This window comes from Natrix helvetica (assembly GCF_964273705.1).
Source record: "Natrix helvetica genome assembly, chromosome: Z".
In the NCBI taxonomy this organism is placed as follows: domain Eukaryota; kingdom Metazoa; phylum Chordata; class Lepidosauria; order Squamata; family Natricidae; genus Natrix; species Natrix helvetica.
Genome location: NC_138554.1, coordinates 36,937,150 through 36,954,020, shown reverse-complemented (window position 1 = coordinate 36,954,020; position 16,871 = coordinate 36,937,150). Strand labels below are relative to the sequence as shown.

At 41.1% G+C, this 16,871-nt stretch overlaps 1 protein-coding gene across 2 annotated transcripts in view; it reads right to left on the bottom strand.

Moving 5' to 3' along the window:
* Window positions 1-16,463, bottom strand: part of SHANK1 (SH3 and multiple ankyrin repeat domains 1) — a gene marked incomplete at its 5' end in the record, with an annotated part of 83,479 nt that extends 67,016 nt beyond the window's left edge. For both annotated transcript variants that reach the window (XR_014176782.1, XM_081970815.1), the window contains 6 exons: window positions 218-385; window positions 1,239-1,390; window positions 1,494-1,602; window positions 4,912-4,983; window positions 9,299-9,502; window positions 16,254-16,463. Coding sequence is in view for 1 of the 2 variants with exons in the window: in XM_081970815.1 (XP_081826941.1) it covers window positions 218-385; window positions 1,239-1,390; window positions 1,494-1,602; window positions 4,912-4,983; window positions 9,299-9,502; window positions 16,254-16,463 (915 nt within the window). The remainder of the gene's footprint in view (window positions 1-217; window positions 386-1,238; window positions 1,391-1,493; window positions 1,603-4,911; window positions 4,984-9,298; window positions 9,503-16,253) is intronic.
* Between the last annotated feature and the right edge of the window lie 408 nt (window positions 16,464-16,871).

Below are 16,871 nucleotides of genomic sequence, written 5' to 3'. Positions count from 1 at the left end.
AGAAGCAGAGGTCAGGAATGGGAGGCCTAGGGGTAGATGGTCAGATGGACAGGTGCAAGTCACAGCCACACCCCCTCAATCTTTAGACTTAAGCCCGCCCTAGCAGGAAACACATACAGGGCATAAAGTGGGTTGCTAGCTCCCTTGTCCACACAAATGAGTCACCACGCATGGAAATTTGGGATGGCTGGATCTTGACTGGTATGAAGGACCTCACCTGGTGTATTTCTTGCCAGCCATTCTCATCAGTGGTGCCAATGTAGGCTCGATTGTACAGCAGAAGTTCACAGCAGTGTGGGTCACCTCCAACCATAGCTGTATGGTAGAGTGGAGTCAGTCCACGGCGGTCCTTATAATTGGGGGAGCCACCCAGGTCCAAGAGAGCCTGTGTAAGCCGGAGAGAAAAATATAGCTGAGCAATGGCAGCGTCAGTCCAACATTGCTTCCTATCCTGAGTAAAGTCAAACTTGTTCTATGGCAATTTTGGGGGCATCAAGCAGCATTAGTGGTAACACACAGACCCGACCATGTTTTTCTTACTTTTATTTTTAAAATCCGTTATTTCAACTCACTATGCCTCCAGAAATTGTGGGTGCTTCAACATTAAGAAAAGATTGGACAAGTTTGTCTGAAATGGTATAAGATTTCCTGTTTGAGCAGGTGGGTGTGGGTGGGTGAACTAGAAAACCTCCAATATCCCTTCCAACTCTGTTATTCTATTAACTCTTTCCCTTTTGTGAAAGGATACCTGGATGAAATCAAGAGTTTGCTTCCAAGGGTGTCTTTTGAAAAATGATTTATTATCTTAGGAATAGGTTTCTCTGTTATTTCTCCAAACTGTAATAAACAGCTTACTCTTCCCCAAGTATATTAAACCCAGGATTTCTTGAATATTATCTCGCATTCTGAAATTCTTGCCAAGTATGTTCTATGAATCTACTGATGAAAAAATTGCACACCTCTTCTCTGTATTAGAAGAGCCAATTACCCTGGATTATTATAATTGTTTTTTATCTTAATTTTGGGTGCTATGAGGAGAGAGAGAGAGAGAGAGCCCATCCATCCATCCATCCATCCATCTATCATCGTCTGTCTGTCTGTCTGTCTATCTATCTGTCTGTCTAATAAAATGTACATTAGTAGTCGACTATGCCAATAGGCAGAAAATTAAAAAGATCTCTATGTGCTCCTTTCACCCTTGCCATAATCTCAAAACACAAGTTAGCATTTGACTTTACCATGAGGGCCGAATAGTGGTGAGAACAGACAGCTCTGTGAAGTGCTGTGGCTCCATCTCTTGCCCGGAAATCTACGTGGGCACCGCCAAGGCACAGCAGCCGGATCACATCAATGGTCCCATCTAATTGGGCAGCCAACGTCAAAGGTGTTTCTGCAGAGAAAACCTTGCATTATTACTGTGGAGGGGGATGTTGTGTAGCTGGCATCCAAAGTCATTCTTCCCTTCCTCTTTGTGTCTCCCAGATGGTACTTACCACCGGTATCAGAATCATGATAGTTTGGATCGAGCCCTTTGTCCAAGAGCCGTGCCACTTTTTCAGCTGCTCCATGTTGCACATATTCCAAGAACTTCTTCAAACCCGTCTGGGGAAAGATTTGTCAATTATAACCAATGAGGATTTGGATTTCAATAAACTTAGAGAGAGCTTGGGAAAAATTCCATGGATGAGAATCCTCAAGGGGAAAACTACTCAAGAAGCTTGGGAAATTTTGAAAAATGAGATTACAAAAGCCCAGTCTAGCATAATACCAATGAAGAAGAAAAATAACAGCTCCCAAAAGAAACCAGCATGGCTGCATAAAGAACTCTCTGACAAACTGAAAGACAAAAAAGATAAGTATAAAAAGTGGAAAGAGGGGGACATAACTAAGGCAGAATATCAGCAAATAGCCCGAGCCTGTAAAGATGAAGTGAGGAAAGCTAAGGCTCACAATGAAGAAAGGCTTGCCACAAAAATAAAAAATAACAAAAAAAAGCTTCTTCCAACATGTTAAAAACAAGAAAAGGGTTAAGGAAACAATTGGTCCATTGCTAGGAGAAAGTGGCAAGAAGGTGACAAGCAACAGGGAGAAAGCAGAACTATTTAACTCATGTTTTGCATCTGTCTTTACACAAAGGGATAAAACAGTCCAACCTATCAAAAACAGCACCACAAAAATCAGATTAGGAACACAAATTGAAATAGGGAAGAAAATGGCAAGTGAGCACCTGTCTACCCTAGACGAGTTCAAATCACCAGGACCGGATGGATTACACCCCAGGGTTCTGAAGGAACTAGCAGATGAGATCTCAGAACCACTGAACTATATCTTTCAGAGATCCTGGAACACTGGGGAACTACCAGAGGACTGGAAAAGAGCTGATGTGGTTCCCATCTTCAAAAAAGGGAAAAAAATAGATCCAGGAAACTACAGACCTATCAGCCTGACCTCAATACCAGGAAAGATTCTGGAAAAAATAATCAAGCAACGAATTAGCGAACACCTAGAAGCAAACAAAGTAATAGCCAAAAGCCAACATGGGTTTGTCAAAAACAGATCATGCCAGACTAATCTTATTGCATTCTTTGATAATGTGACAAAATTAGTGGACCAGAGGAATGCCATCGATATAGTTTACTTGGACTTCAGTAAGGCATTTGATAAGGTAGACCATAACCTACTACTAGATAAAGTAGAAGGATGTGGGTTAGACAGCATCACCACCAGATGGATTCATAACTCGCTGACCAACCACACTCAACATGTAGCCCTCAATGGAACTGCATCTACATGGAGGGAAGTATGCAGTGGAGTACCCCAAGGCTCTGTTTTAGGCCCAGTACTCTTCAACATCTTCATCAATGATTTGGATGAGGGAATAAATGGGGAACTCATCAAATTTGCAGATGACACCAAGCTGGCAGGAATAGCCAACACTCCAGAAGATAGGCTTAAGATACAGAAGGATCTTGACAAACTTGAACATTGGGCACTATCTAATAAAATGAAATTCAATGGTGAAAAGAGTAAGGTTCTACATTTAGGCAATAAAAACGGAATGCACAGGTACAGTATAGATAGTACTTTGCTCAGTAGTAGTAACTGTGAAAGGGATCTTGGAGTCCTAGTGGACAACCATTTAAATATGAGCCAGCAGTGTACAGCAGCTGCCCAAAAAGCCAACACAGTTGTAGGCTGCATAAATAGAGGGATAGAATCAAGATCATGTGAAGTGTTAATACTACTTTATAATGCCTTGGTAAGGCAACACTTGGAATACTGCATTCAGTTTTGGGCACCACAATGTAGAAAAGATGTGGAGACTCTGGAGAGAGTGCAGAGAAGAGCAACAAAGATGATTAGGGGACTGGAGACTAAAACATATGAAGAACGGTTGCAGGAACTGGGTATGTTTAGTTTAAGAGAAAGAAGGACTAGGGGAGACATGATAGCAGTGTTCCAATATCTCAGGGGTTGCCACAAAGAAGAGGGAATCAAACTATTCTCCAAAGCACCTGAGGGTAGAACAAGAAGCAATGGATGGAAACTAATCAAGGAGAGAAGCAACTTAGAACTGAGGAGAAATTTCCTGACAGTTAGAACAATTAATCAGTGGAACATCTTGCCTCCAGAAGTTGTGAATGCCCCAACACTGGAAGCCTTTAAGAAGATGTTGGATAGCCACCTGTCTGAAACGGTATAGGGTTTCCTGTCTAGGCAGGGGGTTGGACTAGAAGACCTCCAAGGTCCCTTCCAACTCTACTATTGTATTATTGTATTGTATTGGATGGAAAAACTACAATGTAGGTTTAAAAGAGGAATAAAGCTGAGCTCAACCAAAAGCTCAAGCCATTCGTAACTTCTTGAGACTGGATGAATTTTAGTTTAAACAAAGAACAACCTGTCTTCAACAAACCTCTCATCCATCACGTTAGAGCAAACAATTGTCTTTAACTATAAGCTTCATTTACACTAATTATGTGTTTATTTGTCTGCCTCCAAAATTTACTAAAAAGCTTACTAAAGCTTGCCTTAAAATTACTAAAGATAGAGGGGTCCTTAGTGGTCTCTGAACTTGCTTGTTTTCTTGCAGACATTTCATTAACCTAACTAGGTAGTATCATCAGTGCTGTTTGCTGTCAGTTTATATTCTGGTGTCTTGCAAGTTTGTGTGGATGGGAGTTGTTTTAGAGATTCTTTGGTTGGGCTGTTTACTGATGGCTCTTTGGCAGTTTCTTGATTGGGCTATTGCTTACTTGATTGTTGGTCTGAAGTTAACCTTGGAGTTAATCTATGTTGATCTAGGTGCTGATTACTGGTGGAAAGGTGCTGAAGTCTTTTTGTTCTCTTTTGGGCTGGTTGATTGTCTATAGATGTTGTTAATGTTTATAGGTCTGTTGAATCCCTGGCATTTTTGGACTTGGCCTGATCTAGGATTGTCACATTTTCTCAATAGAAACTATGGTGAAATCTAAAGGTTTAACTCCTTTATTTTGGAATTTGTTAAAAAAAACACAAAGAGAACATTTCAGAATCAAAAACAGGCAATTTGCTGCAAAATTCTGACAATATTTGGGGAACGTTTGAAGATGGTGCAAGGAGTTATAGATTGTCTGCTCTTACTAAGCAGAAACATCTGCTAGCTGGTATTCTTCTTTGTATTAAGTCTTATTAATGCAGGCATGTCAATAAGGTGACCAAACAACCAGCCTGATCTTTTATCCTTATTAGTCTGCTAGAAGGCTAGTACCTCTTAAAGGAGTAGGGAAGATTAAATAAAAAGTAAACTCTTTGTCTTATTTGCATAATAGACATCTAAAAGGACAGGCAACTTTGCATATTAGATGATAATTCAAAAAGCTGGGATTTTTACAGCCAATTTAGATTCTCTCCAGAGACTGATTTTCTCACCTTTGTGTGAAGTTTTGCTAGCTGCTTCTCATCAAGGTTGGTTTGCTTGTATACTCGTGTCTTGTAGCGGAACTGTAGAGAAGATGACAATAAGAGGACCAGGGAGAATGGGGAGGCGGGGCATTGACTGCAGCTGTACACAGAATGGATATATTTGCAGCCTCAGTTAAAACATGAATGAACGTAAATAAACATAAATAAAGTGATGGTTTCTTTCTCCCATAGATGTGCTACCCATTCATGGCTTGCTTGAAGGCTAGTATCTAATTCAACTGAATGGCACAATTCTGCAAGTTTAAAACAAATAATGGATTCCTTCTCTGGCGTCTTCCGGCATCAATTTTTCATAAGACAGCAGATGCAAACACCTTGATGGATTGCTTACAGGTGTGTAATCACAGTCGTTGCCTAAACATTTCCAGAATCCCAGTAAGCATCTGTTTGACTTGGGCAGTTGCCACTCTCTTTCCCTGCCCTGACGCTCTCCCTCCATACATTAATTTTCTTGGAGTGACACTCTTAACTGGCATCAAATGATCAGGTCCAATTTTTTATTTTCAATGATGCCCAATAATTAGTACTTCCTTGAGGTAGAAAATCAAAAACACAGTTGGATCCAGCAGGTTTGGGCTATTGGCTATAGATCCCTCCAGTATTTCTTGACAATATGGAATGGTGCAGAGGACACTTTATTCATAGTGATGAAAGAAGAAATGTCCTGGGTTCGGCTCCAAGTGGGGAAAAAGACACTGGAGACATGGAGGCTGCTTGGAAAGATGGTTTTAATGGTGGACAGGACCACATGGCTTGAGTCCTGAACAGAAAAGGTGATCACATGCTTCAATGTTGGTGGAGAAGAAGAGAAAGGAAAGGAAGAGAAGAGAAGAAGGGCTTGCAGGGATTTTTTATAATCTGTTCGGCCCCACCTATCTGTTTCTTGTTCCTGTGTAAGAAATGTATTCTGATTGGTTGTCAGACTCACATGGGCCCATGCAAGGGCAACCCTCTAGGCTGAGTTTTGAATCCAGGTTTGGTTGAATTCTCAGGTGCCATGTGGTCAGTTGAGTAAAGGCTTATATTATCATGCCTTCATTCCCATCCCCCTGGAGCTGAAGGGGAGAACTCTTTATTATGTGAACTAGCTTGGCCTTCTTAATGGCCCATTGATAAAGTGAGGATGGCCAGGAAGCTGCAGGAATTTACTTAGTTTTTAAAATGTGTTTCTCCCTTTTTCACATCCAGGAAAATATAATATTCTGCCTTATCAATATTTCCTAGGATATTTCATTTTTCTGGGAGAGGGCTGGGTGATAACTTCCTACAATTGCTTCACCTAAATCTAAAGCCATTCCTGGTTCTTTTAATTCAGAGTTGCACAATTTGTAGGCTGCATATGATGCCTGGTACCTGTTTTGCAGCCCCCTAAGACACCTCCACCATATCAGTCCCAAAACAAGCCTGCTTTTGGGAGTGGCGGGGTGTGGGGGAAGAAATGGAATATTTTTTTTATTGGTGTCCTAAGCTTTTTCAATCCATTACATCCTTTAAACCATCAGTGATACCATCCCGTCCAATACAACTATTTTTTCGGGTATGGCGTTTACTCACCAGAAAGAGGCATCTGCAAGGAAGGTTAAGAGAGGGCAAATGACAAAAGGAACATCATACTAATCTGATGCAAGTTGTAATGCATAGCCGTGATTTAGTTAAAACGTAGACAAAATTAATGATTGCATGCTGCTGAAATGTATGAAAAATGCTGAATTCAGAACACTATATGGGCTTTTAAGCATTTCTGCACACTTTTCCTGAGTGCCTATGGATAGAAAAATGAATGTCCAGTTCCACCTCCTCTGAGCATTACAACTTTAATTTCCATAGATCTGAAAGAAATGCATCATTTTTGAATATTCATATGATTCAGTACCTCCCACTCTTCAAGAAATGACTCAAGACAAATCTATATTTCCAGACCTTAGCTAATTTATCATTTTCCCTCTCTTGTCTTACTTTGTCCTTCCCACTCTCCTGCACTTCATGCATCTGATTAATCATATTGCAAGTTTATGGGCAAGGCTTTCTTATTGTTAATCTGATTATTACCAGCCCTTCAATCTCATTGAAGGTTTTAACAGGAATTAAGCATGACTAACTTCTAGATCCAAACTGTTACAGGCTGTATTTGACTGTAGCTTAATAGGAGGCAGTTACAGTTCTGGAAAGAAACACATCCAACTTTCATCATTCCCCTATATTCCATAATTTTTCAAAACTCTTCCACATTGTAGGATCAGTTTCTTTGTGGATCCAAGGATTGTTAGGAAGATGGATACATAATCTTGGATGTACAACAAAAGTTAGGTATATTTGATGCATTCTTCTTTAATCTTGAGAAAACTCCATTCCCATTATGAATGCAAAGGAAATAGATAAATGCTTAACAGCATTGTGCTTTAGTTTCTGTAATTTATTTAAAAAAACAAGTGGCTGACCTTAGGCTTGTGAAGCAACTGGCAAGCAAGAGAAAATTTGCACATACAGGTAGTCCTCAACTTACAGCAGTTCATTTTGTGACCATTTGAAGTTACAACACTGGAAAAAATGACTTGTTGCAGTTTTTCACACACATGTCTTTTGCAGCATCCCCACAGTTATATGATCAAGAATTAGACCTTTGGCAGTCGACTCATATTTATTATGGTTGCAGTGTCCCAGGGCCATTTGATCCCCTGTTGCGACCTTCTGCCAAGCAAAGTCAATGAAGAAGCCAGATTCACCTAACAAGCATGTTACTAACTTAACGACTGCAGTGATTCACTTAAGAAATTGTATCAAGAAAGGTCATAAAATGGGCCAAAACTCACTTAATTGTCTCACTTAGCAACAAAAATTCTAGGCTCAATTGTGGTTGTAAATCAAGGACTAGCTATATAATGAAATGTTTTTTTTTAAAAAACTGCAGAGCCTCATGAAGGCTTAGCGTACATATTAAAATATAAAGCCCAGTGTGAAGTCTTTCCTTTCCTGAATGCTACTTAGCAATTGCCATGGAGGAACAAGAAAGAAATCAGTCTCACCCTGAGAATCTATAACTCAGTAAGTCAAGCCAGATGGTTATAGATATACATAGTCCTTGTTTAGTAACCACAATTGGGCCTGGCAACTCAGACATTAAATGAAATGAAACATCACTCTTTTACAATTTTGCTTCAGCTTTCTGTTGCAACAGACTTGTGAAGGTTGTAAATGTGAGGACTTTTTCATCACCATCGTAACTGGAAACGGTTGCTAAACAAGGCATTCCTTAAAGGAAGTCTCCCTGCATTTACATCTGTAGGGAAAGAATGGATAACCTATAGCCAAAGTGCGAATTTGGGGCTTCTGCAAATCTTAGCAAATTTCAGCAATTAGTTTTCTCATCAATTTTCAGTAAAAGAAGTGTATAGTCCTTTATTTAGGTTTTATAGATCAATTCTGCCCAAATATCACTCCCCCCCCAAACACACACACAAGTCCCAGGAAATACAAGTCCTGCCCATTTTGATGCTACAAACATATTGTTGCCTCAACTACTAACCACCATTTCTTTTATTGATATAATGGCCATGGATACTTAAAAAATTTCCCCAGGCTTGAAAGTTCCCAGTCTGCGGTTCTGGCCAGTTTATCACTCTCCCCAACACTTGAAAGCATTGGTGAGTAAAGAAACCTCTGATGAAGAGCAAGAAATGAGTATGGCCTCTAGGACAGGCTCCCTCATCCCCCCCCAAATAAAACAAAAATATGAGTTAGGTGGCTGGAAGTGTTTGCTGCTATGCTCCATTTAATCAATTCCCTTACATAAAAGCAAGCTGAACCAACTACCCATTACCTTGGAGAAGCATAGACAACAGGACCAGTGTAAGACAGGGGCTTGTCCCACATTGACTTCACAGCCACATTGGTTCAGTTCACTACAAAAGTAGGCAGGGAGATATTTGGTGCTTTAAAATCAACTTGGCTGGGCAGCACAATACTTTTATTTTATGTGCAATTATTGACTAGCCATTAGCAACCAGCAAGGTGAAGAAGAGGAAATGGTAGCTTCGCTCCTAGTGGTATTAGGAATAATGGAAAACAAAGGTGAGTCAAGTGATAGAAGTCTTGGAAAGGAGGAAGGAAACCAGAGCCAAAAATATCACCTTGCCTAGGAACCATTTAGATCAGAAATGCTTCTCAAGTTAGTGATGATGTAAGCAGCCTTTCCTAGTCAGGGTTTTTGCAAATAGTGGACAATTGTATGCACATACTGCTGTTTTTTGTTTTTTTTTAAGTAAACTACCAGTGGTCTCCCATAATGCTCATCCCTCTCTGACCAAGAGTGCTGTCAGATAAGCAGCAACCTTACCTCAAGATAGGGTACCCCCTTTTCAAAACTCTGTGGGTACTCGCGCAAGAGTCGCTCTTCATCTAGGAATTTCGCATCCCGGCCATTGGTGGCTGGCTGGAAGAGTCCATAATTTAGAACATCCTTGAGGCTTTCGTTGAGGGTGCAGAGAATTTGTTGTTTTGCCACCCAAATGGCTGCATCAGGGTTGAAACGTAGGCATTTCTAAAGCAGAAACAGGCCATGCAAGAGAAGGGTATGGATAGAAAACAAAACAATTCCATCAAATTGTCCCCAAATAATTGCATGATTCTGTCCCAAGGGAGCACTGTGTGTCCTATAATAATGCTTTTTAGCCTTGCATATAAGTCTGGTTTTTTCCCCTCCTTCTATAATAGCAAACCTTGGTTAATCTGAAATAGCTAAGCTGGGTCAGTCTAGTTAGTAGGGCCATGGAGAGCTTTGGGTATGATTTCAAAAAGGCATTTTGGAGCATGCAGGAGCATAAAAATAGAACCCATCTGCTGCACACAATCCAGGGAAAAGGCCCAGCTGCTTAAAACAGCTTGTGTTCCTGAACACTTTGAAGCACCTTTCTGAAACTCAGCCTAAAGCACAAACAGCCCTAGTGTTTTGTACTTAGATGGAAGACCTGTAGGCAATATCAAGATTAAAGGTTAGACTCTTGGAAGAAGGTGGCAGCGAAACACTTCTATATTCTTGCCAAGAAAGCTATTGATGCGTTCATGAAATTACTAGGAATCCATCTCAACCTGGAGAAAACTTACTTTAATATCAGAGAGAGATTGAGCAGGACACACAGTCTCACTAATACAAAGAGTTTCTGGATTCAATTAAGACATTTTTAATGAGAAGAGCACCAGGCAGGGGAGAACTTAATCTTGGCAAGCCTCTGTCCATAGCCAGAAATGTTCCAATAAGGAGTCTGGGAGTACTGTATCGTGATAGAAAATCAATCCATGTGAGCAGTGGCTTAAAAGTAGCTTACATTTATACTTATTTAGATGCATTAAATAAGTTTTAATACAATGTTATTTTCATACTAGCACTCTTCAGTTATTCTAGTGCCTTTGCATTCAACCTTTGGTTTGGCTATTTTGCGGAATCTGAACTTTTCCGCATATGTCCATAAATGAAACAGAGGAATTTGCATTCTTAATTGAAACTCATTGTTCAAGTAAGGTAGTTACTGTCTTTCCCAGAGAGCCCAGCTCTTACAGACCTTCTAAAATGATGACCTAGGGCAGCTCTAGCCGTCACTTTTTTAAAAAATGTACATTTTAACACTGAGTGGGCAGTAGCACAGAGGTGGTACTATTGAAAGTGCCAGCATTCGTTCAGAAAAATTGCAATCACGAGTGATATATCTACTGAGTTTCCCTCAAATGTATTCATTTTGATGGAAGTTGCAGCCCAAAATATAAAAAAGGCTGCTGCAAACAGTGGTACTTTAGACTTTAGATATAATGAAAATAGTGGGTGTGTATTTAAATAATTATTTGTTTTAATGTTGCATATATCAAAACATGAGCAATTCCAGGGCCTTTCACTTCATTTTGAGCACCAGGATTCTCCTCATATTTTCCCACAATTTCCTCTCACAGATCTATTGTATCAGCTTCTCTTTGTTAATGTTTCCTACGTGATCCATCATTTGCTTATTGCCCATAGGAGATGTCAAAATGTGATAGTAGCAGGATGCTATGTAAGGGAAACTATGTTAGATACACTTATCCCATCAGGACTAGCAAGAGAGACATGTTGCAAGTCCCATTTATGAAAGAATATCATTTAGTGCAGGGCCGCATCAGGGTTGTATTTGACCTTGGTGTGTGTGTGTGTTTGTCCAGGTGGGCATGGTCATGGTGGACGTGGCCAGATTGACATCACCTATGTTAGGGGCACCTGTGGGATGGGGGGACCCACTTTTGCTAGTAATTTGTTTTGCTAGCACTCTGCCAGCAAAAATGGGACTTGCCCCCCCCCCACACACACACGGCTCCATTTTCTGCTGTGATGGCTTCCTGCAGCCCTCTGCCAGTGAAAAGGGCCATCACACTGTCCTCCTGAGCTCCATTTTCGCTTGCAGAGGCACCGCAGACCGGTCCTTGCTGTTTCCAGGATGGTCCATGGGCTGGATCTGGCCGGCAGGGCTTGAGTTTGACACCCTTGATCTAATGGGAGCCGGGGGGGGGGGGGGAGGAACCTTCTCTATTGGGGCACCCAACCTGTACAACAAACCTTTATGCTGGACCTTGGATTGGCCTGGCTCTCCCAGTCTTTAAGAAGACCTTTAAGAAGATATGGCTCCGTTGCTATGCCTGATGGGCCAACAATGGTGGGGAATTCCTGTAATGGTTGTGTCGAATTGATGTAAGATGCATTCTGTCACTAATCATGATTTTGTTTTTTAAAATTGATTAGGAATTCTTTTTATATGTTTGCATGTGGCTAATCCTTGGTTAACAATGAGTGATCTATCACTATTGTTGTATGTACACTGAGAGCTTATGCAATGGAGGCAAATTCCTTGTGTGTCTAATCATACTTGGCCAATAAAGAATTCTAATTCTAATTGGGGCCAGAATTTCCATTGCTAAGTGATGCTGTCATAGGGTGCAATGCCAAATGACTACCTCGCTGAGCGATGGTATCCCAGGACTCCCAGTTGCTGTCATTAAGCAACGACCATGGATCCTTAAGCAAGTCCCAGGCTACTTGTAACAGGAGAACAGACATTAAAGTGCAATATAAGGTGAAGCATGTGGTGTGATTGAAGATGATTGTTACAAAACAGGGAAAGGTGGGTGAGGGCACACCAAGTCTCAGTGCAAGCATAGCAAAGTAATTGCTGCTGGGTGACTTATAGGAGTGACTTGTGATCTTTCCTGCCAGCTTCCCCATTGACTTTGCTTATAGGAATCTGGCAGGGAAGTTTGCAAATGGTGATCATGTGTCTGTGGGACGCTGTAACCATTGCAAGTGTGAGCCAGTTGCCAAGTGCCCAAATCACAATCATGTGATCACAGCATTACTGGGACAGCCGGAACTTTGAAGAACAGTGAAAAGTATGAATGTAGCTTGAAGAAGTCACCAAATGAGTGGTTGTTAAATGAAGACAACCTGTATTGGTTTCTTACTTGGTCTTATTAGACTGTTTTTACCTGCTAGGGCAGGGGTGCCAAAGTCAAGGCCCGCGGGCTGGATCCAGTCCACAAGATGCTTAGATCTGGTCCACAGGGCCATCCTGGAAACAGCAAATGACCAGTCCGTGGTGCCTCTGCCAGCTAAAATGAAGCTCAGAGGGCTCCATTTTCACTGGCAGGGGGCTGCAGGAGGCCGTCGTGGCCAAAAACGGAGCCCAGGCGAGCCACACGCAGTCTCCCCGAGCTCCATTTTTGCTGGCAGAGGGTTGCAGGAGGCTATCGTGGCCAAAAACGGAGCTTCAACAAATGATGTGGAGCTGGCCATGCCCACGCCCACCCACGCCCTCCCTGAGGTCAAACACAAACCCAGATGTGCCCTGCAATGAAATCGAGTTTGACACCCTTGTGCTAGGGGCTGCCCAGAGTCACTTAGATAAGATGGGCAGCCATACAAATCGAATGAATGAATGAATGAATAAAGCAGAGAAGTCCAGTCCTTCTATCAAATGATGGAAGCATCAGTGAGCCATCACCACAAGGTCCACACCATTTGTAAATACATGCAATGTCTTGGAGCTCCACCATGGTGGTACAATGCTGCTTCCATCACTTGTCCCATTCCCCCCCCCCCTCCAAATACACACACACACGTCCCTTCCCTTCTGTGAATGCTTTCTGATCTATCTATGGCAGGAAAAAAAAGGGAAATCTTATGCTGTACCCTTACTTCAGGTACAGAAAACTAACTGCTATATTGCAGTCCTAACACAATCTTCTTCAAAATGGCACTTTCCTTATGTTTGGATAACAAATCTTCTTACTCTCAGCAAAGATCTGCCTGTGGATGATTGATCTTTTGGTGGTTTTGTGCATCCAGAAGGTGCCTGATTCGGAAAATCTGGTATGTATTATGAATTATAGGATTTTGGCAAAAATATATACTTGAATGAAACAGGACTGTACATTCCTGCCTTTTGCTCCCTATGCATTTTATCCTTTCTGTCGATTTCTTGATACACCATAGTATCAAATGGGGTTTCTCTTTCCAACTTTCCTTGCAATGTATATCTCCTTCTCTCAGTGCTCAGACATCCAGGGTCAGAACTGGGGAGCAGGGGAAGGTAAGAAGGGACAATCAGCAAGACACATGCTGGCAACTCTATCCTTGTTTCCATGGCCACGACAATTTGTGATCTCTAGCAACGGTTTCCATGGTTGCCCCATGAATAGAAGTGGGGCCCAAATTGAACATTGGCAGGGCATGGGTTTAAAGAGACACTAAAAATTTCTGGATGGGTAGAGAGAATATAACCCGTGGGTCTGTCTTTTCCAAAGTGACACTGACCAACATGCCTGGCATTTCTTTGTGGCCACAACCTGGTGGATTTGTTTCTATTTTACAAACACACACACTGCTATATAGTAGAGGCATCCTATGCATTATGAAGTCTATTTAGAACACAGTGTTAAAGAACAGAGAAATTAATTGGGTTAAATGAAAGAGAACATAGATTATTTTACACAGCTATTAATAAATTACAGAACAGAAACCACAAATCTTTCACTTGTACAATGGTTGATAGACTCTGTACTCTCTGAAACCAACCAGTATGTTTTTAGTTTGCTGAGGAAAACGACAATCTTTAATAACTAAGTTTAAATGGCATGTTTGATAAATAGCAGTAGTATATAACTTTCTCCCCTGGTTTCATATGATATCTATTAGTAACTAGATGGACTCTCTTCGATGTTAGGTCTTCAATTATGGCGGCTAGCAGCAGCTGTGAATGACTGGAGATGATAGCTACCATATAACTTCACCGAACATCTCAAAGTGGCATTGTAGGAAATAAAAATAGCAGCTCTTAAAACTCAATTATGCTTATGAAGAAAAGCTAATGTGCTAAGGTCTGCTGGATAATTAGCGTCCTGGTAGCTGTCCAAGATCTCTATCCAAAATAGCTCTCCAACCCTGTGTTTCTTGTGCTTTATTTTCCAAAGGAGAAGCCCAGGTAATACACCTTGGGTTATATTTGCAAAGATAATCTCTCAATTTCGAATAGAAGAGGAAATGTACTATGTCTACCCTATGGTGACAGAAAGACATCAATATGTGCTTAGGCAGTTCTTACCTCTCATAATCTTAGCTTTGGCATTATACCTTCTGGGATTGAGTCTTGGTTTAGATTCAAGACCCAATGCATATGGATCTTTACACTGAGATTAAGGACACAGAGAGGTTAGAGGTGGTAGTAAATTTGACTGGAAAAAAAAAAGACAGACTGAGAAAATGGACTGCAATATAATAGAGACTGATTTAAGGCTCTCTAAAGGTTGTGTGATCAGCTCATTATAATGAATTCCTTCTGGAAGTAACGAACATCACAGGCTCTTATAAAGTTTTCTCCAACTTACTCCTAATTCTGATTACAGCAAGTTACAATTTCTGGAATTCAAATAAAAAATATAGAGAGAGCCTCATGCCAGGAAAAAAAAACCTCTAGTGTATAATTATATTTTAAACTCTTAATAAAAAAATCAAACTCTGCTTTAAAAAGAGGAAACCATAATCAGGATCTAATTGTCTCCTCCTATTATAATTTTTTTCACATGACTCTAACTCTAACCTTAATTTCACTCAACTACCTTTTCTTGGAGCTCGTACCATCACTTATCAACTCACAATCTCCTATAAGATGATGGGATAATCCAGGATATGTATATATGGAAGACTATGGAGAATTTCATAGCAGCTCATATCAGCACATGCAGTTGCACATAATGAAAGCAAAGCCTTTCTCAGATTCTCAGAGAAGGTGAGGGCAGCTATGCAAAAAAACTGGAAGGGAAGCATGCTTTGCCTAGATCTGCAGTTGTCTCTCCATATCAAAGAACTCCTGGATGAAAGTACAGGCAGTTGTGGCAGTGTCCTTGTTTTATTGCTAATGAAGCAAAAAAGTAATATGTTCCTTTTATTGCTGAGCTCAGGGTGAATTCATTTCTGCATTAATTACTTCTCAAAGGGCAGTGGTGGACTTGGTGAGGGACTAAAAATGGAAGTTTAATATTCTTTTGTCTGTCCACATTTCTTCTTCCCTATAGCAGAATCGATGATTTAAAGACAAAGTCACCTGATGCTACACACATTCCTGCCCCCAAACCTACTGCAGATTTTACCCGCCCTTAATAAGCTCATGCTGTGTGCAGCAGCACTCTGAAAGACGAAGAAATATAGCGAGCAAGGCGCCCTGATTTAAAAGGGATGCTTTTGATTCAAGGAATAATTCCGTAAAACTGGGCACAATTGCATAACATCATGATCTACTGGAATACAAATTAGTTTCGGTAATCTGAAACAAAAATAGAGTCCTCCTTTCGCTTACACTCCCTTGTGAATAGTAAAAACCTTGGGTCAGGGACCTGTTACTTTTATATTCCAAAGAGTGCCTATAAATGACACAAAGATCATAAATGATTATAATATCCCAGGTGACTCAAGAAGTAGGAAAACTACATATCATTTGACATAGGTTTGATTCTAATGGCTTGCAATTGCCTTCTTCCTATCTTTTTAAAATTCTGCAATTTAATCTATAACTTGGTACCCCCTACCTTCATAGTCCCCATCCAAGTACCCACTGTGCTTGACCTTGTTCAGTTCCGAGACAGATCAAAATGGTCAAAAAGTCATAAATTGCTGAGGGGAAATCAGCAAATAAAATTTTCCACTGCACCTTCAAAGCTCAGGGTGCCTCCTACAGTCTTTCAGCTTTCGTCCTCCCCTCCCTCCTTTCCCTGTGGTTCCTTACCGTCTGGTGCAAATCAGGAATACCAATTCGGAAGACCATCATACTGAAGTGAGCGTCTTCAGGTACTGACATGGAGCAATTGTGGGCAGGGTTAGCAGGACTGGCTGGGGGGCTGGGCCCCTCGTGGGAGCTCTCCGAGCCCGACTCCCCCTCGGGGCACTGGGAGAAGTGCTCCTCCTCCTCCGCACTTGATTCGGGGCTCTGGGGCATCGTCAGAGGTGCTGGGCACCATCACTGGCTGCACTGCAAGGATGGGGACAGAAGAAAGATAGAAAGATTTTTCCATGGAGGAGAGCAACAAGGGATATATTACAAACAGCAGGTGGGACCTAAGATCATATACAATGATAGCCTCCCCATTCTAGAGCTATAAGATGGATTCTTCTAAAATACACTTGTACACACTTACTTGTGACATCTTCACAGACTGCAATACTAACAAAGAATTTAAATCAAATCTCCCCAGAGCAAAACACCCATTCACACCTAAATAAAACCTTGGGCAAGTCTAGTACAAAGTCATCCTCTATACTTTCATAAATAAGCACAAATACTAAAGATTATGTTGATTAAAAAAATAAAGGCATAGCAAGGTCATGCATGCTGTTTTGCTGGCCT